This window comes from Scyliorhinus canicula, chromosome 9, assembly GCF_902713615.1.
Source record: "Scyliorhinus canicula chromosome 9, sScyCan1.1, whole genome shotgun sequence".
Taxonomy (NCBI): Eukaryota; Metazoa; Chordata; class Chondrichthyes; order Carcharhiniformes; family Scyliorhinidae; genus Scyliorhinus; species Scyliorhinus canicula.
Window position 1 is genome coordinate 99372386 of NC_052154.1, and position 24117 is coordinate 99396502.

General features: G+C 48.6%; 1 protein-coding gene across 2 annotated transcripts in view; it reads left to right on the top strand.

Moving 5' to 3' along the window:
* The window catches only part of si:ch211-236l14.4 (SITS-binding protein), a 274084-nt gene extending 252086 nt beyond the window's left edge, over positions 1-21998 (top strand). For both annotated transcript variants that reach the window (XM_038807329.1, XM_038807330.1), the window contains 3 exons: positions 4274-4395; positions 19176-19355; positions 21199-21998. In XM_038807329.1, coding sequence (XP_038663257.1) covers positions 4274-4395; positions 19176-19355; positions 21199-21414 — 518 coding nt within the window. In that variant the 3' untranslated portion in view covers positions 21415-21998. The remainder of the gene's footprint in view (positions 1-4273; positions 4396-19175; positions 19356-21198) is intronic.
* The last annotated feature ends 2119 nt before the right edge of the window (positions 21999-24117 follow it).

A 24117-nucleotide genomic window follows, 5' to 3' on the forward strand; every position in this document is an offset into this window, starting at 1 on the left:
CCAGGCTGAGGCCCTGGAGTTGCTTGACTGCTTGCACCCGTTCTGCCTCGTGGGGACCTTGCCGCGCCATTTCAGCCGCTTGAATGTGCGAGTATCGGTTAGTGGCGTGTTCATGCAGAACGCAGGTCTCGATGGCAATCGCAAGGGTGAGCTGTTTAACCTTGAGGAGCTGCTGGCGTAGGGGGTCCGACTGAACACCGAAAACGATCTGGTCGCGTATCATGGAGTCGGAGATAGACCCGTAATTACAGGACTGCGCAAAGATGCGAAGGTGGGTGAGAAAGGACTGGAAAGGTTCATCCTTACCCTGCAAACGCTGTTGGAAGACATAGCGCTCGAAACTTTCATTCACCTCGATGTCGCAGTGACTGTCAAATCTGAGGAGGACCATCTTGAATTTTGACTTGTCTTCACCTTCAGCAAAAGTGAGAGAGTTGAAGATATGGATGGCGTGGTCCCCGGCCATGGAGAGGAAGAGAGCGATCTTCCTGGCGTCTGAAGCAGCTTCCAGGTCTGTGGCTTCAAGGTAAAGCTGGAATTGTTGTTTAAAGATTCTCCAATTGGCACCGAGGTTGCCGATGATGCGGAGCGCCGGTGGGGGGACGGATGCTGTCCATTTTGCAGGATGGCTGATTGCTGGCCGAAGGCAGATCACTTGAAGGTAGGTCTATTAAACTCTAACATCACATACTGGTACTATGATGTGTTGGGTACTCTGGATCTGTGGAGACTGCGTTTACCTTAGCAGTGGCATAGACAGGCTACCAACATTTGTAATAGTACAACACTATTTTATTAAGCTAAGAACTGTTGAACATACTTTCACTGTGGGTCGACACTATGTTAGATTAACTGAAGACCTATGCCTATCCTGACCAGTCTAAACTGTTAGCACATGGTGAAGGTCTGTGCAACAAGCTGTGAGCTCTGTCCTTCTCAGAGGCTGCATCCCGAATGAGCGGGAAAACTAGTGCCCTCTGGCTTTATAGTGACCGTGCTCTAACTGGTGATTGGCTGCTGTGTTGTGTGTGTTGATTGGTCTTGCAGTGTGTCAGTCAGTGTGTCTGCACCATGATATACTGATGTGTATATTATGACAAGCTACAATAATTTTTGATATCTCTTCTCTGTGTTTGACAAAATCCACAAGCTTACCTTGTACAAACAAACTGACAAAGCAAGAAAGGAAATCATTTTACCAGTTCATTTGATGCATAAACAGATTGTGACACAAATGAAGCATCACTCAGGCCTTCAGTTGGACCATAATTTTCCCATTAATTAAAAACATTTATAATAATAATCTTTATTATTGTCACAAGTAGGTTTACATTAATACCACAATGAAGTTACTGTGAGAATCCCTTAGTCGCCACATTCCGGCGTCTGTTCGGGTACACGGAGGGAGAATTCAGGATGTCTCTTTCGGGACTTGTGGGCAGAAACCGGACCACCGGGTGGAAACCCACGCAGACACGAGGAGAACGTGCAGACTCCACACAAATGGTGACACTAGTGGAAATCAAACCTGGGACCTTGGCGTTGTGAAGAAACAGTGCTAACTACTGTGCTACCGTGCTGCCTGATTGCAGCTATTGCTTCACATTTTACCATAAATATTTGGGGTTGCTAATGTTTTATTTAAACTAGAAGTACAGTCCATTGACCTGAAACTTGTGATTACATTGAACAGTATGGTACAAACATATTGGTATGGCACAGGTTAGCACTGCTGCCTCACAGCACCAGGGACCTGGGTTCAATTCCATCCTTGGATGACTGTGTGTATTTTACACATTCTCCCCATGTCTGCGTGGGTTTCCTCCAGGTGCTCCGGTTTCCTCCCTCAGTCAAAAGATGTGCAATTAGGTGGACTGGCCATGCTAAATTACCCTTAGTGTCCAAAGATGTGCAGGTTAGGTGGATTGCCCATGCTAAATTGCCCCTGGTGTCCAAGGATGTGCATGTTAGATGGATTGGCCATGCTAAATTGTCCCTTAATGCACAAGGAATATGCAGGTTAGGTTGGATTAGGGGAATAGAGAGGGGGAGTGGGCCTAGGTAGGGTTCTCTTTCTGAAGGTCGGCGCATACTCAATGGATGGAATGGCCTCCTTCTGTATTGTAGGGATTCTTTGATATTCCTTTTTGCAAAGCAAAGTCTGTTGGCTCAACTTTGTGTCACATATTGGTAATGAAGTTCAACTAACAGCTGCTCTAAGAGAAGCTTTATATTTAATGACAACTTGGTGTTATTTTATAAATCTTCTGTCTCAACTTGAAATGACTAGTATATTGAACATGCCTTTTTTTCTGGTTCGTCATAAATATGAAAAATCCTTTTGAAGTTGCTCACCAATGCTGCACCAATCTAATCAGAATGGAAGAAACAGCAGAGATCAAGGTTAATCAGGAGAAATAAATTAGTGTATGAGGGGAAGCAACATGCCTCAATGAATACTGTCTGGTGGCCTTAACGTCTGTCATTATGAAATACATCGAGAGGTTGGTCATGAGACACATCAACTCCATTCTCCCAGAATGCCTTGATCCACTGAAATTCACATACCACCACAACCTGTCCACAGTAGACGCCATGTCCCTGGCCCTACACTCACTGCTGGAGCATCTCGACAACAAGGAGTCCTATGTCAGACTCTTATTCATTGACTACCGCTCCGCCTTCATAATCCCAGCCAAACACATATTAAAACTCCAAAACCTAGGACTTGGCTCCTCCCTCTGCAACTGGATCCTCGACTTCCTTACCCATAGACCACAATCAGTAAGAATAAACAATACCCCCTCCTCCACGATAGTCCTCATTACCGGGGCTCCGCAAGGCTGCGTACTTTTCCCCCTACTATACTCCGTATACACACATGTCTATGGCAAAACTCCATCTACAAGCTTGCTAATGACACGACTATAGTGGGTCGGATCTCGAACAACGATGAGTCTGAATCCAGGAGGGAGATAGAGAATCTAGTGGCGTGGTGTAATGACAAAAATCTCTCCCTCAACGTCGGCAAAACTAAGGAGCTGGTCGTTTCAGCACGGTAACTCAGTAGGTAGCACCGTTGCTTCACAGCTCCAGGGTCCCAGATTTGATTCCCGGCTTGGGTTACTGTCTGTGAGGAGTCTGCACATTCTCCCTGTGTCTGCGTGGGTTTCCTTCAGGTGCTCCGGTTTCCTCCCACAAGTCCTGAAAGCCATGCTGTTAGGTAATTTGTACATTCTGAATTCTCCCTGTGTATCCGAACAGGCACCAGAATGTGGCGACTAGGGGCTTTTCACAGTAACTTCATTGCAGTGTTAATGTAAGCCTACTTGTGACAATAAAGATTATTATATTATTGACTTCAGGAAGCAAAGTATCGTACACACCTCTGTCTGCATCAATGGTGCCAAGGTGGAGATGGTTGACAGCTTCAAATTCCTAGGTGTGCACATCAACAATCTTTCCTGGTCCACCCACGTCGACGCTAGGGTCAAGAAAGCACAACAGCGCCTATACTTCCTCAGGCAACTAAGGAAATTCAGCATATCCACATTGCCTCTTAACCAATTTTTACAGATGCGCCATTGAAAGCATCCTATCTGGCTGCATCACAGCCTGGTATGGCAACTGCTCGGCTGAAGACCCTAAGAAACTACAGAGAGTCGTGAACACAGCCCAGTCCATCAAGCAAATCTGCCCACCATTCATTGACTCTGTCTACACCTCCCACCGTCCCCATTCCTGGGAGACCTGTGCTCTCACCCTCTACCTCCGTCCCCATTCCTGGGAGACTTGTGCTCTCACCCTCTACCGCCGTCCCCATTCCTGGGAGACCTGTGCTCTCACCCTCTACCTCAGTGCCCACTCCTTTGAGATCTGTGCTCTCACCCTGTCTTTGTGCCCACTCCTGGTAGATCCGAGTTCTCACTCACTGTCTCTGTGAACGCTCCTGGGAGATCTGTGCTCTCACTCTCTGTCCCTGTGCCCACTCCTGGAAAATTTGTGTTCTCACCCTCTGCCTCTATATCTTTCCTGAAACTTTGAGGTTTAGGATTTGAACACAACAGAGGTCCAGTCATGTACCCCAGCAGAATCCTAGATGCTGCTCCTCACATTAGAGATACATTAACCCATTATTCCATTACATGGATATCAAGTAAATGAGAATCTCTCCACTTTCTCTGAAATTAATTCAGTAACATGCATAAGCTGGTCTTGTCCTACAAGGCAAAACATGTGACTGACCTTTAATTTGTGGCCTTTGACTTTTCAGGAGGTTCATTGACGAATGGGTTCCTAGCAGATGAGGAGCTGTTTGTTCGCTGGTTGCAGGTCGTGTCCTTCCTGCCCGTGATGTCATTCAGTACTCCACCTTGGGCCTTTGGAGAGAGCTGGGTATGTGGGGAGAGGGGGAGGCATACTGTGGGCCTTTAACTGGACATTTGAAGGTTGCCTATTGAATTGTAGTCTGTCACTCTCGGGTATCCGTTATTGTATATATAAAACACCCAAATCCCCCCAAATAGACTGCAGTCTGTAACTCACTCCTGGGTATCTGTTATCGTATGTATAAAACACCCAAATCCCCCCAAATAGACTGCAGTCTGTAACTCACTCCTGGGTATCTGTTATCGTATATATAAAACACCCAAATCCCCCCAAATAGACTGCAGTCTGTAACTCACTCCTGGGTATCTGTTATCGTATGTATAAAACACCCAAATCCCCCAATTAGTCTCCAGTTTGTAACTCACTCGCGGATATCTGTTATTCTATATATGAATCATCCCGAACCACTCGATTAGATTCCAGTCTGTAACTCACTCCTGGGTATCTGTTATTCTATATATAAACCATCCCGGACCCCTTGGGCGGGATTCTCCATCGGCCACACTGGAATCCGGAAACACAATTGGGCGCAGAATTAGTTCTGAAGGCAAAATCGCAGCGGACGCTGATTTGACGGCAAATTGCAATTCTCCTTTGCCTCGATAGCGGTGCCAATGTGTTATGGAACACATGTACAGTAAACACCGTTTGCATGTCATTAGCGGGCTTGACCCAGTATTCTCTGGGGTCTCCGAGATTCTCCACCTCCGATGGGCCAAGTTCCCGATGGCGCGATTCATTGTGCTTTTAAAAATTGTGAAACTGGCGTCGTGATGATGAGGGAGATAGAGGAGATAGGACACAGAAAGGCATGACTGGGCTGCCGGGTGGAACACTGGCCGGGCTGACTGGGGTGGGGGGGTGCCCTGCCCGGGCATTGGGATGGGTTGATGGTGGGGGAATGGACCAAGTGGTCGAAGTGGCCCCCGTGGGACTGGGGCAGTGCCCAGCCACGGACCGCCATTGCCGCGGCCTGCAAGGCAGCCATCTTATTGCGCACCCCACTGACCACCCACTTGGCCCCTTGTTCTGCAGAGTGCCACCATCTCTATGATTGGATTGGATTTGTTTATTGTCACGTGTACCGAGGTACAGTGAAAAGTATTTTTCTGCGAGCAGCTCAACAGATCATTAGGTACATGGGAAGAAAAGGGAATAAAAGAAAATACATAATAGGGCAACACAAGATATACAATGTAACTACATAAGCACTAGCATCGGATGAAGCATACAGGGTGCCCCCAGCTCCTGCCACACATCCCACCTTCAACCACATCCCCACCACGATAGATGCGGGAAGGTTGTTTCCACTGGCGGGTGAAAGCAGAACTAGGGGGCATAGCCTCAAAATAAGGGGAAGTAGATTTAGGATTGAGTTTAGGAGGAACTTCTTCACCCAAAGGGTTGTGAATCTATGGAATTCCTTGCCCAGTGAAGCAGTTGAGGCTCCTTCATTAAATGTTTTTAAGGTAAAGATAGATAGTTTTTTGAAGAATAAAGGGATTAAGGGTTATGATGTTCGGGCCGGAAAGTGGAGCTGAGTCCACAAAAGATCAGCCATGATCTCATTGAATGGTGGAGCAGGCTCGAGGGGCCAGATGGCCTACTCCTGCTGCTAGTTCTTATTTTCTTATCCAAACGGCTGCCACCCGTCAGCAGGGTATCAGGCAGCCCAAACAAGGGCAATGCCCACTGTAGCCCCAGTGGGGTGCCGGGCAGGAACCACGGATCATACCGCTGGCAAGGGCAGCGCCAGTCTACGGTACCCCGGGCATCAGGGATGGGCGCCAGGGATGCAGAAATGGGAGGGGGCATGCGGAGGTAAAGCACGCAGTGCCAACCAGGACCATCATGTGGCCTGATGGACCTGGTTGGGCAGAGGGTATGCACCACGCTAACATGTCAGCCTTTCACCCCCTGCAGGCAATTGATATTGGAATTCAACCAGCAATATTGGCCTTCCTGCTAATCAGCCCTGATAGATGCCTTGTGGCTCTACGAGCTAGCACTGCTCGAGGAGGAACCTGAATAAGTGAGCCTGCCGCAGAGGAACAGGAGGCAGCCACTCAGAATGGAGAGCCCACCGCCCAACAGGCCGAGGAGGAGGAGGTACAAAGGACACACCGCATGAGGCCTCACGTGTACCAGCAGAGCCTATCATTAGAAGACCTGCCAGACCAGGCATGCCATTGAGAACTCCGACTGAGCAGGGTGATAGTGCGACATATCTGCCAGATCATGGCGCACCTGGCACCATGGGGGAATGGGGAGGACACTTGCTCCCGCTGACCATCAAGGTGATGGTCGCCCTGAACTTTTACGCCACGAGGCAATCGTGTGGGAAACTGGCCGGCATTACACAGACCTCGATGCACAAGTGCATCCATGCCATCACGGAGACCCCATATGGCCAGTCGACACGATACATCCACTTCAATGTGGACTGAGCCCTGCAGGATACCCGGGCAGCGAGGTTCACCGCCATCGACAGGATGCCCAAGGTCCAGGGGGTGATCGACGGGATGCATGTTACCCCACGAGCACCTGCAGATGACAGACCTCTCTACACAAACCAAAAGGGGTTCCACTCGATGAACGTGCAGCCAATATTACCATGAGCTGCACATCATGCACGTCTGCACCCGATACCCGGGCAGTGCGCTTGATGCTTTCATCTTGGAACGCTCGACAATCCCTGACACGTTCGAGACACCCCAACCCGGCTGGGGTATCCGCTGAGGTCTTGGCTGTCGGGGGCGGGGGGTTGGGGGTGGAGGGGGAGCTCAGGTGTTATGGGCCAGGGTTTAGAAAACTCGAAAGTATATCGTGGAGTTCACCTGACCTACAACTGTTTATTGAATTTGGTTACGATGAGCACAAGAGCCGGCTTTCAGGTGTTATTCAACAGAGTTCCTAGCTACTTTTAAATTTATAAAACAAGCTTTATTCCACAAATTTAGTTAACAACTGTATAAACACACACAGTAAGCATTATCAACTACACATACAAAGATCCCATACAGCTACAATAATCTATGTGTATCCCTTAATGAATTCCCCCTTAACTGCTCCAACTCAATAACAAAATCCAAGTAAAACCAGAAACTCCTTTTCAAAGGTGTGGCCCAGCACACGGCATTCTTCCTGGTATAAGACCTGATATTGAAGCTCTTGTTCCCCATTCCAAACAGCAGGTTTGAATTCCTTCCAGAAAGCAATTATCTTTTTTTAAATTATCAAGCAGTCTGGAAACAGCTTTTAAAATAAAGATAGCGAGAAACGTCTTTCAACCTGTGCAGTTCAAACCAGTCCACACTCAAAGCAAAAGGAAAACCCAGAGCCACAGCCCAGCTCCACCCACACAATGAAATCACTGAGGCCATGTGATAAGACAAAAACATTTCGTAAAGAGACACTCTCATGACACAATACACCCACAATGTCCGCCCATCCCCCCCCCCCCCCCCCCCCCCCCAACCCCCCCCGCGCATCTCCTCTCTGGCCATCCCAGACCATCCCACCCCTCACACCCATCTGACAGAGCACCGAGACAGGTTATAACATTAACAGGCATTTAATGTGCACAAATATTTACAGATCGTGCCCTAGTCCCTATCACTAAACTGTACCCTGCACCCATGCCAAATTAACTGGTCTCTAACTTGCTGGCCTTATGGGCCCTACATCTAGGTGATTTCCAGACAGAACATCAGGAGTGGAGGCGGCCTGCTGTGAATCACGCCCTGCGACCTGGGACCCCCGTTGGCGGCCATTTTCTAGGACAACCGAGCCCAGATGGGCCCGGCTGCTGCTCAGGTGTCCCAGGTGGCATGGTGCTACCCTGTTCTGCTCTGACCACCAGATGCACCAGGGACAGGAGGGGGGCCATCCGAGGTGATGCAGTGTTGCTGCACCTCCCCTGTGGGAGACATCGGCACTGGCCACATCACCTCCTCCTCCCTTGGGGTGCCCGATAGCCCCCGGGCTACTCCATAGGACAGGGGTGTGAGCAGAGCCATCCCCTGAGGCTTCCCTGCCACCTGGCACTGTCAGTCCTGGTGGCCCGCTCTGGTCTCGGCCAGGGTCCGCATGTTTGTGGCCATGGAGCACAGGGAGTGGATCATCGTTGCCTGGGACTATGCCACATCACCCATTGACTGTGCCACCACCTTCTGGGTTCTGTGTCACATCAGCCAGTGACTGGGCCATCTCTCTCTCTGGAAGACGTTCTCAGCCATGGCCCGCTGTGACTGGGCCACGCTGAGGAGCGCTGCTGCAATTTCGGCTGCCTGTGAGGCGGCAACCCTGTCCCGGGCCTCGGTCAGCGCGTGCACAGAATGCCCCAGGCCTTGGACATGCTAATCCATAGCCACAACCCTCGCCCCGAATGCCTCCACCGTGGACAGCACCCGTGTGGTGTTGGCCTGGATGGCACGCATGGTCGGCACCACCTCCTGCTCCTGCATGTGGTTGGAATCCTCCAATTGCACCTACAGGCACTGGATACTCACCGACAACCCCTCTTGTCCCTGGCTCTGCGACTGCATCTCCATAATCAGTGGGACTGTCCGTTCCAGAAGCCTGAAACCTGACTGGACGGCAGCTGGTTCCTGGGGTCGGCCCGCCCTCCGACCATCCGCCCCCTCGGGAGTTCCTACCTCTACCTGATGTGGATCAACTGTGTGGTGCGCACCAGATAGTGTCCTAGGAGTCTCTTCACTAAAGTACCCAACCGAGGCGAGTATCTCTGGGATGGTGGAGGGTGATGGAGACAGCTGTGATAGGAAATCTGTGTCATCCTTGGACTCGAGCTCCGGGGTGTCCTGGGTCTCGGATTGAGGGCTGCTGTCCGGACTGCTCAGTGCTCGGCTCACAGGGGGGTTCCGGCTGTGATATTGGCTGGGGACGGGGGACATCAGATGGACACGGCCCATCACCAGCAGGTCATGCAAGACACAAAATTAGACTGCGTGCCAAGGGGGAGTGGGGGTGGTGGGGGTGGTGGGGATGATGATGAGGCTGAGGGTGGTATGGAGGGATGGTAATGTGGGGGTGAGTGTGAGGGTGGAATGGGGGTGGTGCTGCCGGGGGGGGGGGGGGGGGGGAGGAAGGGGGGTTGGGGGTCAGGTTTTGGGTGGGACAGGGGTTAGTGCTAGGGGCACAGTGCTGCCTACTCACCCTGGCTGCCCTGAGGAGCTGTAATTTTTTACGACACTGCTGGTCGATCCGGACGGTGTTATTCACGGCGCTCACCACCTCTGCCATCTGCGCCCAGGCACGTGAAATGGCGGCATGTAGCAGCCTCCTTTCCAGGCCGGGGGACAGGGTTAAGCGCCATTCCTCCAACGCATTCAGGAGAGTCTCCAGCTCGGCGCCGGTGAATTTTGGGCCGCTCTCCTTACTGCCATCTTGTTAGCTGGGATGGTGTGTGTGTGGAGTGAAGTGTGTCTATGCGGCTGCAGCTTGTCAGCCTCCTGAGTGTCAATCGCGAATCCAGCAAATCCGGCACCGTTTCTCATTAGAATTGATTGTGTTCCACGTGGAGCTGGTGCTAGCCCTTTAAAGTCACTGAATCGGTTCAGGCCAGGTGCAGCGCCAGTTTTGCTGCCGTGGAAGTCCACAAATCCAGCCCTGGCGTCAACACTTAGTCTCAGGAGCGGAGAATCCAGCCTCTCGATTAGATTCCAGTCTGTAACTCACTCCCGGGTATCTGTTATTCTATATATAAACCCTAACAAAACCCTCGATTAGAATCCAATCTGTAACTCATTCCCGGATATCTATTATTCTATATATAAACCACCCAAACCCCTCGATTAGATTCCAGTCTGTAACTCACACCCGGATATCTATTATTCTATATATAAACCACGCCATACCCCTCGATTAGATTCCAGTCTGTAACTCACACCCGGATATCTATTATTCTATATATAAACCACGCCATACCCCTCGATTAGATTCCAGTCTGTAACTCAATCTCGGGTATTTGTTATTCTATATATAAACCACCCGAACCCCTCGATTAGATTCCAGTCTGTAACTCACTCCCGGATACCTGTTACTCTATATATAATCCACCCGAACCCCTCGATTAGATTCCAGTCTGTAACTCACTCCCGGGTATCTGTTATTCTATATATAAACCATCCAAACCCCTCGATTAGATTCCAGTCTGTAACTCACTCCCGGGTACCTGTGTTTTTTTTATTACTTTGTACGCGGCATTTTCAGATGATATACAAAATACACTATCAAAAACTTTGTAAAAGTATTTATCAACAAAGTCCTCTCTCTTAAACTCTACCTGCTCACTTTGTAATTATATTTTAAAGAATAGATTAAAAAAAAGAAGAAAATAAACCCCCAAAAGGCCCCACTCTCTAGCCCCCCAACCCAGCCACCCCTCACCAATCCTTAAAGAAGGAGATTAATGGATTCCAGCGCAAATGGAAACCGACCTCTGATCCCTTCATGGCAAACTTTATCTTTTCCAAATGGAGGAATTCTGCCATATCACTCGCCCATCCCACTGACTGAGGCGGCTTCAAGGCTCACCAACCAAACAAGATCCTCCTCAAGGCTATCAGGGAGGCAAAGACTAACACGTCGGCCTCTCTCCCCATCTGCAGCCTTGGACCGTCTAAAGCCCCCAAAATTGCCACCCATGGACTCGGTGCTAGTCTCAGCCCTATAATCTCTGATATAATCCTCACAAAGGATTCTCAAAACACCACCAGTTCTGGACAGGACCAAAACATATAAGTGTGGTCTGTTGGCCTGCTGGAGCATCGCCAGCGTTTATCGTCCATGTCTGGACAAAATAAGCACGACTTTGTCAAGTGCATTCTATGCAGCACCTTAAATTGTATTAAACTTAACCTCACACACGAAGAGGTTGAATTTATCCTTCTCAGAGCCTCACTTCAAATCCCTCATTCAAATGTTTCCTACATTCGTCCTCCCATTTCCTCCTAATCTGCTCCAATGAGGCTTTCTCACTTTCCATCAGCTATCCATAAATGTAGGAAATATTGCCCTCTCCAATCTCATCCTCTGACACAATCTTTTCAATCAGTAACGTCAGTGACAACCGGGGAAATGTGGCCCACTCTTTTTACAAAATATCTTTGTTCTGCAGGTACTGGAACCCTTTCCACTCTTGCAAGTGAAATTTCTCCACAAGCTCCTCTAATTTTGCAAATCTCTGCACCACTCTATCCCCTCATGCCTCCACTCCTTGTATGCTATGTCGAGCCCTGTCAGGGTAAATCTATGATTATTATAAATTGGAGTCCACAACGACATGCTCTTTATCTTAACATGCTGCCTGAACTGGTTCCAGATCCTCAAAGAGGCAACCATGACCGGACTTGTGAAGTACTTCGCTGGTGAGAATGGAAGGGGCACCGACAGCAGTGCTCTCAGACTTGTCCCCCTACATGGGGCCTCCTCCGTCTGTCTCCACACTGAACCCCCTCTATAGCCCACTTCCGAACCTTCTCCACATTCGCTGCCCAATAATAGTTCAGAAAATTCAGTAAATCCAAACCACCCGACTCTCTGTCCCACTCCAAAAACACCCTCCAAGTCCTAGGTAGCTTCCCCGCCCATATAAAGTTCGAGATCATCCTGTTCATCCGCATGAAAAAAGATTTACTCAAGAAGATCGTGAGGTTCTGAAAGACAAGCAGAAACGGAAGGACCGTCATTTTCAGAGTCTGGATGCATTCCGCCAGAGGCAGCGGGAGAAAATCCCACCTCTTTAAGTCCTTCCTCGTCCTATGAACACTTGGAACGCTTTACCAGCGGAGGTGGTAGAGGCGGGCACGATAGCATTATTTATGATGCATCTGGACAGATATATGAACGGGCGGGAACAGAGGGAAGTAGACCTTGGAAAATAGGAGACAGGTTTAGATAAAGGATCTGGATCGGCGCAGGCTGGGAGGGCCGAAGGGCCTGTTCCTGTGCTGTAATTTTCTTTGTTCTTTGTTCTTTGTATCTACCGGACTAGTCAGGTTTAATTTATGTAGCTGTTCCCATATATGAGCTACCCGGATCCCTAGATACCAAAAACTTGTTCTTACCAGCTGAAAAAGTAGCATCGTCAAATCCCTCCACTCTATCTGTGCATTGACCAGGAATACCTCGCTCTTTTCCACATTAAGCTTTTATCCTGAGAACAAGCCACATTTTGCCAGTTTCTCCAAAATCCGATCTATACTGGAAACCGGGTCTGTGACGTATAACAGCAGGTCGTCTGCATACTGGGAGACTCGGTGCTCCACTCTCAATTCCTCTCCACTCGCCGATGCCCTAAGCGCCTTTGCCCGTGGCTCAATTGCCAGTGCAAAGAGCATCAGGGACAATGAACACTGCTGCCTTGTTCGTCGTTGCAAGCTAAAATAACCTTAACTGAAGGTGTTTGTACACACACTAGCTGTGGGGGCTCTATATAATAACCTAATCCAGTTAACAAACTGCCCAAGACCAAACCGTCCTAATGTTTTGAAAAGGTACTCCCACTCAACCCGATCCCACTCAACGCCTTTTCACGTCCATAGATATTATTACCTCCATTTCCCAGCCCGAGGGGGTGTCATAGCCACATTTTAAAAATCTCATGATATTTGACGATAACTGCCGACCCTTCACAAACCCTGTCTGATCCTGTGCTATCACCCCTGGTAATTGATCTTCCAGGCACATCGCTAAGATCTTGGACAACAACTTTGCATCCACATTTGGAAGCAAAATTGGTTGAGAGGATCCAAAGTCTTCCAGATCTTTATCTTTCTTTATAATAATGAAATCAAGGCCTGTGTTAACTTGGGTGGAAGCTCCCCCTTATTCATCGAGTCATTGAACATTTCCGGCAGTAGTGGCCCCAAAATCGTGGCAAACATTTTATAAAAATTCCACTGGGAATCCATCCGGTTCCAGAACCTTTCCAGTTTGCATCAGCTTAATGCCTTCCATCACCTCCTCCAGTTTACGTGGGGCTCCCAACCCTTGCTTTATCCCTTTCACCACCACTGGGAAGTCTAAGTCGTCGAGAAACTGTTTCTTACCTGAGCCTTTTCCCGGAAATTCCGATCTATATAGACCCTGATAGAAGAGTCAAATGCTCTGTTCACCTTCCTTGGGTCAATGACCACCCTGCCCCCAGAGTCCTTTATCCGCCTAATTTCCATCGCTACCGCCTGTCACCTCAACTGGTATGCACGCAGCCATCTGCCCTATTCTCCGTGTTCATAGAATATACCTCTGACCCAACACAGTTGTCCCACTGTTTTTCTCGTCAATATCAGATTGAACTCAATCTGCAGTTTCTTTCTCTCTTTTAATAGATTTACATCAGGAGACTCTGAGTACCTCCTATCAACTGTTAAGATGGCTTCCACCAGTCTCAAACTTTCCATTCTTTCTATTTTGTCTTTATGAGCCTTAATCAAGATCAGCTAACCTCTGACTACCGCCTTCAAGGCCTCCCAAAGTATGGACGGTGAGGGCTCCTCCTTTTTGTTGATCTCAATGTAGGAGACCATAGCCGCCTCAATCTTTGCATAAACCCCCTTGTCTGCCAGCAAGCCGACATCTAGCCTCCACTGCGGTCGCTGATATACCCCCTTCTCCTCACACACATCTGGAATGTGTGATGCATGATCTGATACGGCGATCGCCGAATATTCCAAATTTACCACCCCTTACCGGGCACCTTCCAGGATTTGGAACACGACAGGCCCAGCACAGGCTCAAGCACTGTTATGAAATCTCCACCCAAGATCAACCAATGTGTATCCAGGTCTGGGATCTGAGCCAACAGCTTCTTCACAAAGCCAGTGTCACCCAATTGGGGGCACAAACATTCACCAAAACAATGGGTGTGACTTCCCATTTACCACTCACCATCACCCACTATCTCCCACTATGCTGCTTTTCGAGAAGCTCACCCTTTCGCGAATGAGGACTGCTATCCCTTATTTTCGAATCTAACTCCGAGTTGACCTCTTGTCCCACCTATCCCTTTCTCAACCTCGTTTGGTTTTTGATCTAAAGGTGAGTTTTGTGCATCAGCACTGGGCTGGATACTCCAGTCCCCGACACCGAAATCGCGTTCGGCGATCTGCCAGAGAATCCCTGTTTGCACCCAAATCGGGGACGGTGGTGCTTTTCCAATGCTCCGCCCTTTCCAAAACGGCATACTCAAACGCTTAACGCCATCGGGATGATCTCAGGACGTCACCTGAAGCCCTCCCCCGATGCTCCGTCCCCGATGGCCCGAGTTCCCGACAGCTTGGAACACTTGTCCTTTTCTTTTGTGAACCCGCATGGCGGCTGCGAACTAAGTCAAGGGGGAGGGGCTTTGGAGGAGACGGGGGGGGGGGGCACTGGTGGGAAGTGTTCCGGGGTTGGCGAGGCTGATCACAGGGGGCCAGTTTTTGGCAGACCGGGTCCACGCGTGGTGCGGTCGCTGCAGGCCATCGCCATGCATGGTCACGGACGCGGCAATTCTGTGGCCGTATCCGTAGGAAAAGCCGGGGTCTTTACGCTGCGTGCCTGCTCGCCCCCCAAGAAGGTGTTGTTGTTTCTCCGCTCTGGGGAAGTACTGGATGACGAAGGGTACTCTGTCGGTTGTGTCCAGTATTTGTCTCCTGAGGAGGTCGGTGCAGTTTTTTGCCGTGGCGCATTGGAACTGTCGATCGATAAGTCGAGTGCCATATCCCGTTCTTACGAGGGCATCTTTCAGCGTCTGTAGATGTCTGTTAGGCTCCTCTTCGTTCGAGTAGATACACGGGGAAAATGTGCAAACTCCAAACGGACAGTGACCCAGAGCCGGGATCGAACCTTGGACCTCGGCGCCGTGAGGCAGCAGTGCTATCCATTGCGCCACCGTGCTGACCACTCAACTTTGTCTCTATATATATTTCTGGAACCCACCTCTTCATTCACCTGAGGAAAGAGCAGTGCTCCGAAAGCTAGTGATTCAAAACAATCTGTTGGACTTTAACCTGGTGTTGTAAGACTTCTTACTGTGCTCACCTCAGTCCAATGCCAGCATCTCCACATCAGATCTATATAATCTGTATTAAGTGAATAATATCAGCAACGGAAAATGCTATGACTATTTATAAACAGTATAAAGTGAATAGCAACAACAATACCAATGACAACATTACCTCCCTGAGTACAATACCATATTTAGGTTTTCTAGGTAAGTCCACCCAAAGACCAGCGTCCTCATGCGTCTCCCAACCATGATCTTTTTAAAATTTATCCGATCCTCCTGCATGTCAAAGTAATGTTCCTTCTCGCCGTATATTACCCACAAATGAGCCGGGTATAACATGTCAAATTGAATTTTGTTCTTAAAAAGAACAGCTTTGAGGGCAGCATGGTGGCACAGTGGTTAGCACTGCAGCCTCACGGCGCCGAGGTTTTTGGTTTGATCCCGGCTCTGGGTCACTATCCGTGTTGAGTTTGCACATTCTCCCCATGTTTGCGTGAGTTTTGCCTCCACAACACAAACATGAGCTGGCTCGGTGGATTGGTCACGCTAAATTGCTTCTTAATTGGAAAAAATGAATTGGGTACTCTAAATTTATTTTAAAAAAGAACAGCTTTGGCTTTATTAAAACTAACCCTTCTCTTGGCCAGTTCTGCACCCAGATCCTGGGAGATACAAACTGTGTGGGCTTCCCAGGAACATTTACGGGTCTTCTTGGCCTATTTCAGGATCTTTTCCTTGCCACGGTATCGGTGCAGTCTCACAAGGATTGCACGTGGTCATTCTCCTGCCTTTGGTTTTCTTCCCAGGGACCGATGAGCACAATCCAGTTCGGGAGGGCAGTTAAAGATTCCTTCCCTCACCAGCTTCGCAAACATTTTAGCCACAAATTCCATCGCATTCGTACCTTCGGTGCCGTCAGGTAGACCCACGATCCTTAAATTCTACCTGCGAGAGCGGGTTTCTACGTCGTCAGCTTTTTCCTGAAGCTTTTTCCACGCCTCCATCATTACCATAACCTCGGCCTCTAAAGAGACAATCTGATCCTCGTGTTTGGCCACTTACTATTCTAACTTCTGAATCACCGCCTTCTGTGACTCCAGACTCTGTTCAACTCTCTCCAGGGTAGTTTTATGAGTCCCACAGCCCTCGCCAGATCCTCCAAGGCCGCCAATCTCTGATTCCTGAACTCAGCTGAAATAAATTGCTTCAGCTGCTCTGTCGACCACAGTTCAGGGCCGCCATCCATTTTTTCTCTTCCAGCACCTTGTGAATTCTCTTGATCTGAGGAGTGCCCTTTCTTTCTTGATTTTTCCATTTCTGGATAACCCCCGCTGCAGTAGAAGGTCTATTGCCACAACCTGTAGCTTTTTAACTTTTTAGCTTGCCCGTGTATCGGACAGAAAAGGTCTTAAAGTCCGTCTTCGGGTAGGAGCCACTTCAAGGCTGCCATAGAACATAGAACAGCACAGAACAGGCCCTTCGGCCCTCGATGTTGTGCCGAGCTTTGTCCAAAACCAAGATCAAGCTATCCCACTCCCTGTCATTCTGATGTGCTCCATGTGCCTATCCAATAACCGCTTGAAAGTTCCTAAAGTGTCCGACTCCATTATCACAGCAGGCAGTCCATTCCACACCCTAACCACTCTCTGAGTAAAGAACCTACCTCGGACATCCCTCCTATATCTCCAACCCCGAACCTTATAGTTATGCCCCTTTGGAACAACTACATCCACCCGAGGAAATAATCTCTGAACGTCCACTCTATCTATCCCCCTCATCATCTTATAAACCTCTATTAAGTCACCTCTGATCCTCCTCCGCTCCAAAGAGAAAAGCCCAAGCTCCCTCAATCTTTCCTCATTATATCTACCCTCCAAACTAAGCAGCATCCTGGTAAATCTCCTTTGCACCCTTTCCAATGCTTCCACATCCTTCCTATAGTGAGGTGACCAGAACTGCACACAATACTTCAAATGTGGTCTCACCAGGGTCCTGTACAGTTGCAGCATAACCCCACGGCTCTTAAACTAAAGGCCCCTGTTAATAAACACACTATAGGCCTTCTTCACGGCTCTATCCACTTGAGTGGCAACCTTCAGAGATCTGTGGACATGAACCCCAAGATCTCTCTGTTCCTCCACATTCCTCAGAACCCTGCCGTTGACCCTGTAATCCGCATTCAAATTTTTTCTACCAAAATGAATCACCTCGCACTTACCAGGGTCAAACTTCATTTGGGGTCCAACTCCAGGGGCCTCACGGTAGCATGGTGGTTAGCATCAATGCTTCACAGCTCCAGGGTCCCAGGTTCGATTCCCGGCTGGGTCACTGTCTGTGTGGAGTCTGCACGTCCTCCCCGTGTGTGCGTGGGTTTCCTCCGGGTGCTCCGGTTTCCTCCCACAGTCCAAAGATGTGCGGGTTAGGTGGATTGGCCATGCTAAATTGCCCGTAGTGTAAGGTTAATGGGGGGATTGTTGGGTTACGGGTATACGGGTTACGTGGGTTTAAAGTAGGGTGATCATTGCTCGGCACAACATCGAGGGCCGAAGGGCCTGTTCTGTGCTGTACTGTTCTATGTTCTATGTTCATCTGCCATTTTTCAGCCTAGCTCTATCTCCTATCAATGTCTCTTTGCAGCCTACAACAGCCCTCCACCTCATCCACGAGTCCACCAATATTGGTGTTATCAGCAAATTTACTGACCCACCTTTCAGCCCCCTCCTCCAAGTCATTTATAAAAATCACAAATAGCAGAGGACCCAGCACTGATCCCTGTGGTACACCACTGGTAACTGGTCTCAAGTCTGAAAATTTTCCATACAGAAGTCCTGTATCTGTTATTTGATATATAAACAACTCGAACTCTCGATTAGATTCCAGTCTCTAACTCACTTCTGGGTACCTGTTATTCTGTATATAAACCACCCCAAAACCTTGAATAGAGTCCAGTCTGTAACTCACTCCCGGGTATCTGTTATTCTATATTTAAACCACCCCGAACCCTTCAATCAATTCCAGACTGTAAATCACTCTCGGGGACCTGTTATTCTATATATAAACCACCCCGAGTCCCTCAAATAGATTCCAGTCTACAACTCACTCCCGGGTATCTGTTATTCTATATATAAACCACCTGAACCTGGGGCAGCATGGTGGCAAAGTGGTTAGCACTGCTTCCTCATGGCGCCGAAGTCCCAGGTTTGATCCCGGCTCTGGGTCACTGTCTGTGTGTAGTTTGTACATTCTCCCCGTGTTTATGTGGGTTTCGCCCCCACAACCCAAAGATGTGCAGGCTAGGTGGATTGGCCATGCTAAATTGCCCCTTAATTGGAAAAAATAAATTGGGTACTCTAAATTTATTTTTAAAAATAAACCACCCAAACCCCTCGATTAAATTCCAGTCTGTAACTCACTCCGGGTATCTGTTATTCTATATATAAATCACCCGAACCCCTCGATTAGATTCCAGTCTGTAACTCACTGTCAGGTTTCAGTTATTTTGTACATAAATCACCTGAACCCCTCAATTAGATTCCAGTCTGTAACTAGCTCCTGAGTATCTGTTTTATATATATAAACCAGCTTGTATGCCTTGATTTAGATTCTAGTCTGTAACTCACTTCCCAGTATTTGTTATTCTCTATATAAATCACCCAAAACCCCTTGACTAGATTCCAGTCTGTAACTCACTCCCAGGTATCTACTATTCTCTACATAAACTACCCCAAACTCTTTGATTCCCTGTTCATTAACACGGAACTCTCTATTTCAGATTGTGAATTTGACCCGATCATACATATACAGACACAAGACCTTTGTCGTGCCACTCATTGTTAAACAGACTGCAGTGCTGGCAGTGCTTGGTGACCCTGTGTTTCGGCCTGTGTGGTGGGTCAGCCCTGATGACCCAAGAACATTGACCATTGACGATGCATTTCTGATTGGTGATGAGGTATGTTGTTGGTTGCAACGTTCGTGTCACTGGTACATGCTCCTGAGAACTGTGTAGCTCATTGGTCTTTACTGTCCAGCTCCGTCAATAGGAACATAGGGTTAGAAAATCTTTTGGGTCTGTGGGTATAAATTACCTTTGGTGATTGTGGGCCTGCTGCCCTGAATACAGTCAGTTCCACTTTATTTTCAACTGACTTAAAGAAAGGAAATATAATGAATGAGTTACTCCGGAGATGTTCACAGGAAGTTACTGAGACCAAACTTGACTATGAGCCATGGAATGGGAATGGAAGATTTACTAAAAGCTTGGTCAAAGAGGTGGGTTTTAAGGAATGTCTTAAGGGAGAGCACAGAGATTAAGGGAGGGAATTCCAGAGCTTTGACAGATGAAGGCACAGTTACCAGTGGTGCAACAAAAAGGCTAGGATGCTGAAGAGGCCAGAATTGAAGGAGTGGCGATATCTCAGAGGGCTGTGAAGCTGGTAAAGATTACAGCGAGAGGGAGGCATGAGACCTTGAGAACCAGGATACGAATTATAAAACCCAGCCATTGCCAGACCAGGAGCCAGGGTAGGTCAGCGAGTGCAGGAGACGATAAGGGAATGAGACTTGGTATGAGTTAGGATAGAGGCAGCAGGCGTTTGAATGAGATCTAATTTATTGAAGGTAGAAGGTGTGAGGCCAGCTTGGATTTGTCAAGTCCAGAGATGACAACGGTATGATTGAGGGTTTCAGCAGAAGATGAGACGTGGCAATGGTGGGAATCTAGCAATGTTTCAGAGGTGGTCTTAGCAATAGAGAAGATACATGGTTGGCAGCGTCAGATGCAATAGCTGGAGTCAGTGGCTAGTGTTTGTAGTGGGGGCCAATGGCTTCTGTCATATCAATGTTTAATTGGAAAAAATTGCAGCTCATCCCAGCAGCAAATGTTGAGAAAACTGTTTGACAATATTGAGACAGAGGATAGGTTAAAAGAAAGGGTTGGTGTGATGGAGCTGAGGTGGGGCTAGCATATACACAGAAACAGGAACTGATCCCATGTCTTACTATCCAGCAGGGTTGGAACTCCAGGCTAAAATTGAATTGCAAACTATTTTCACCACAAGGCCCACAAATGATGGAGAGCAGCTTTCATTGTGGGAATTTTGCAGCAGGTCACCACCGTTTTGGGGCTTTGTTAACCTGATCTCCGAACGTGACCATTTTCCAGCTGGGGTCAGTTGCCACCCCAGGCTCCGCCCTGGAACATTGCGGAGAATTATAATGCCCAGTGTGACATTGGTTCTCTCAGCACAGCACTGGATTAGAAACTTGCTGTTCTCAAAGAGTCTCTTTATTTATGAGGAGCTTCCTCCAGTTTTGGTGGACATGTTTTTTTTTTCCATTCGTTCATGGCATGTGGGTGTCGCTGGCTGGGCCACCATTTATTGCCCATTCCTAATTGCCCTTGAACTGAATGGCCTGCTAGGCCATTTCAGAGAGTCAACCACATTGCTGTGAGTCTAGAGTCCCATGCAGGCCAGACCAGGTAAGGACGTCAGATTTCCTTTGTCAAAGGACATTAGTGAACCAGGTGGGTTTTTTACCACAAGCGACAATAATTTCATGATCATCATTGGATGTTTAATTCCAAATTTGTATTGATTTCAAATTTCACCATCTGCCATTGTGGGATTGGACCCGAGTCCAGCGACACTTCCTATCCCTATATTGATTGAAGCTTTCCTTGTGGGCACTCACTGTTCTGAGATGGTGATCCTATCTGCTGTGTGGGTAAGCAAAGCGATTCCTGCTTGGTCCAGTGCCCACTCTGTGTAACCCATCTGTTTCCCTCCATTCAGGTACTGGTGGCACCAGTGACAGAGTCAGGCAGAGTCCACAGAGATATCTACTTGCCAGGAATCAGCTATCAATGGAAAGACGTGAACACAGCGCAAGTGTTTGATGGCGGAACTCTCCTGCAAGATTACCCAGTGGCCCTCACTGAAGTGGCAGTTTTTGTTAGAGAGAACTCCCGAAATACTCCTACGTTTGAGAGCCAGCGAATAGCACCCTAGGCCTGAAAGACGGAGGAAACTGTTTCTAGTTCCTGGACAATAACCAAGACTTTTGCTTCTCACTATAGCTGGCAGTCGACAATGTCCTGAGTGTCAGCAGGCACCTGAAAAGATGACCCAACCCACGATCACCAAATTTGTGGGAGGAAAAACACCTCCTTCTCTCTATTGCTCCAATCTTAACAGCTCAGACTGAAATCGGGTCCAGTCTTCCATAAAATATGTTGCCAGTAAAGATGAACTGTCTCCTGACTATAGTTGAATAAAGTATTCTTTGAGCACTGAAGACGAGAGCTCAAATCCAGGTTCCGACTCAGCAGTTCAGAGTGAAGCTTAGGCCTGCATTTAGGGCCCAGGCACCCAGCCAGCACCACACTCAAGTCATTGCTTGTTATTAATCAATCCGCCAGTCACTTACATATCGAAACATTGTAGAGTGTTTTTAAGCTCATTAATATGAATGTTGTTCAAATCATCCAAGGTTCCATCAAACACTCCCAGCACAGGACCAGCAAGGAGCTAGTTACAGAGTAAAGCTTCCGCTACACTGCCCTCATCAAATACTCCCAGGACAGGTACAGCACGGGGTTAAATATAGAGTAAAGCTCCCTCTACACTGTCCCCATCAAACACTCCCAGGCCAGGTCCAGCAAGGAGCTAGTTACAGAGTAAAGCTTCCGCTACACTGTCCCCATCAACACTCCCAGGACAGGTACAGCACGGGGTTAAATATAGAGTAAAGCTCCCTCTACACTGTCCCCATCAAACACTCCCAGGACAGGTACAGCACAGGGCTAGATATAGGGTAAAGCTTCCGCTACACTGTCCCCATCAAACACCCCCAGGACAGGTACAGCACGGGGTTAAATATAGAGTAAAGCTCTCTCTACACTGTCCCCATCAAACACTCCCAGGACAGGTACAGCATGGGGTTAAATATAGAGTAAAGCTCTCTCTACACTGTCCCATTAAACACTCCCAGGACAGGTACATCACGGGGTTAGATACAGAGTAAAGCTCTCTCTACACTGTCCCATTAAACACCCCCAGGACAGGTACAGCACGGGGTTAGATACAGAGTAAAGCTCCCTCTACACTGTCCCCGTCAAACACTCCCAGAACAGGTACAGCACGGGGTTAGATATAGGGTAAAGCTTCCTCTACACTGTCCCTGTCAAACACTCCCAGGAAAGGTACAGCATTGGGTTAGATGCAGAGTTAAACTCCCTCTACACTGTCCCCATCAAACACTCCCAGGACAAGGGTGGGAGTCACGTGATATGAGCACAGTAGTGGTTGCGTTTCTGCGAGTTCTGATTCTAATTTTCTTTTAATCCTTTGTTTTATGCGAATGCACTTCCCATAATTACTTGTTTTTGGGATATATGTTGTGCACTATGTCCCTGAGAGTTCTTGGCTAGATTTTAGCTGAGAGGAGCCAAGTTAAATCAAAAACCTCTCCATTGATTGCGGTGGCTGGAGGTGCTGGGGTTGGGCCCAGGTTGTAATGGTGGTTGTATTGGTGAACAGGCCTACACCTCGGCGGTGCTGTCGGTATCGAGATTATGGTCGCCATTGAGAATGATGTTCCAGATGATGATCTGAGCTCAATGTTGCTGGTTTTTGGTACTCAGTTTGATGAGCTGAAAATTATCCTTGCGAGAATGATGGAAGGGGAGAAGAGAATCCTGGTATTTGATAAATCAATTTCCCTGGTGGGGGTCTGCCTCTGGTCCATGGAAATTCTGCTGCATGGTATGTCATCTACCCTGACTCACTTGGGAGTAGGAGCTGGACAGGGAGCATTTGTGCACCCTGTCTTTTGCGAAGAGTGGGAGACAAATCCCCAACCAATTTTTGGGAATTGGCTTCCATGCTTTTGCAATCGTGATTTGAAGGCTGGGAGCTTTATGTTTGACGGAGCACATTGTATCTGGTCTTCGAGGCCTGGGGTCAGTCGGGGCTCCCGACCACTGGTCTTATGTTGTCTTGTCCTTGATTCTCATTGTGAGGAGTTGGAGGCAGCTGGGGGTGTTGAGTCACCTCCTCCTGCTGAGGCCTAGATTCCTTGCTGCCTGGGCATCAGGACGACAGCTTGGTGAAGGTGACAGAATTTGGGAGGAATCCTGAACGTTGCGCGATGAGCCAGCCTTTCCAAAAAGCATGAATGGTGTTATTATCCTGCAATTCATCAATAATCCCGAACTATATTCCTTTGCGATTATGCTATTGATTTCATGTTATTGTGTTTTTTCCTAACAAAAGTGTACGATATATGACCACAGTGGCGAGGGTCACCTGTTACCCTGTTATGGCAAAAACCATACTGAGTTGGTAATGTGACATGTGGGGCGAAATTCTCTGCGGACCGACGTGACGCCCATTTCCGGCGGGAAAAAAGCGGTGCGGATGACTCTGGCGTCAGGGCCTTCTTTTAAGCCGGTAATCTCCGTTCCCGAAAGGGCCAGCAGCGGACTGACGCGATACGCGTCAGTTTCCCACGCTGCGGAAAGTGGCGAATCCCGGCGTTTGTGTGGTGGGAGAGAGGAAGAGAGACCCGGCGTTTGGGGGGGGGGGGGGGGAAGAGGAAGAGACCCGCGTTGGGGGGGGGGGGGGGGGGGGGGGAGGGTGGGGGAGGGAGGAGAGAGACCCGGCGTTTGTGGGGGGGGGTTTGCGGAGTTAGAGGGGGGAGGAGGAGAGGGA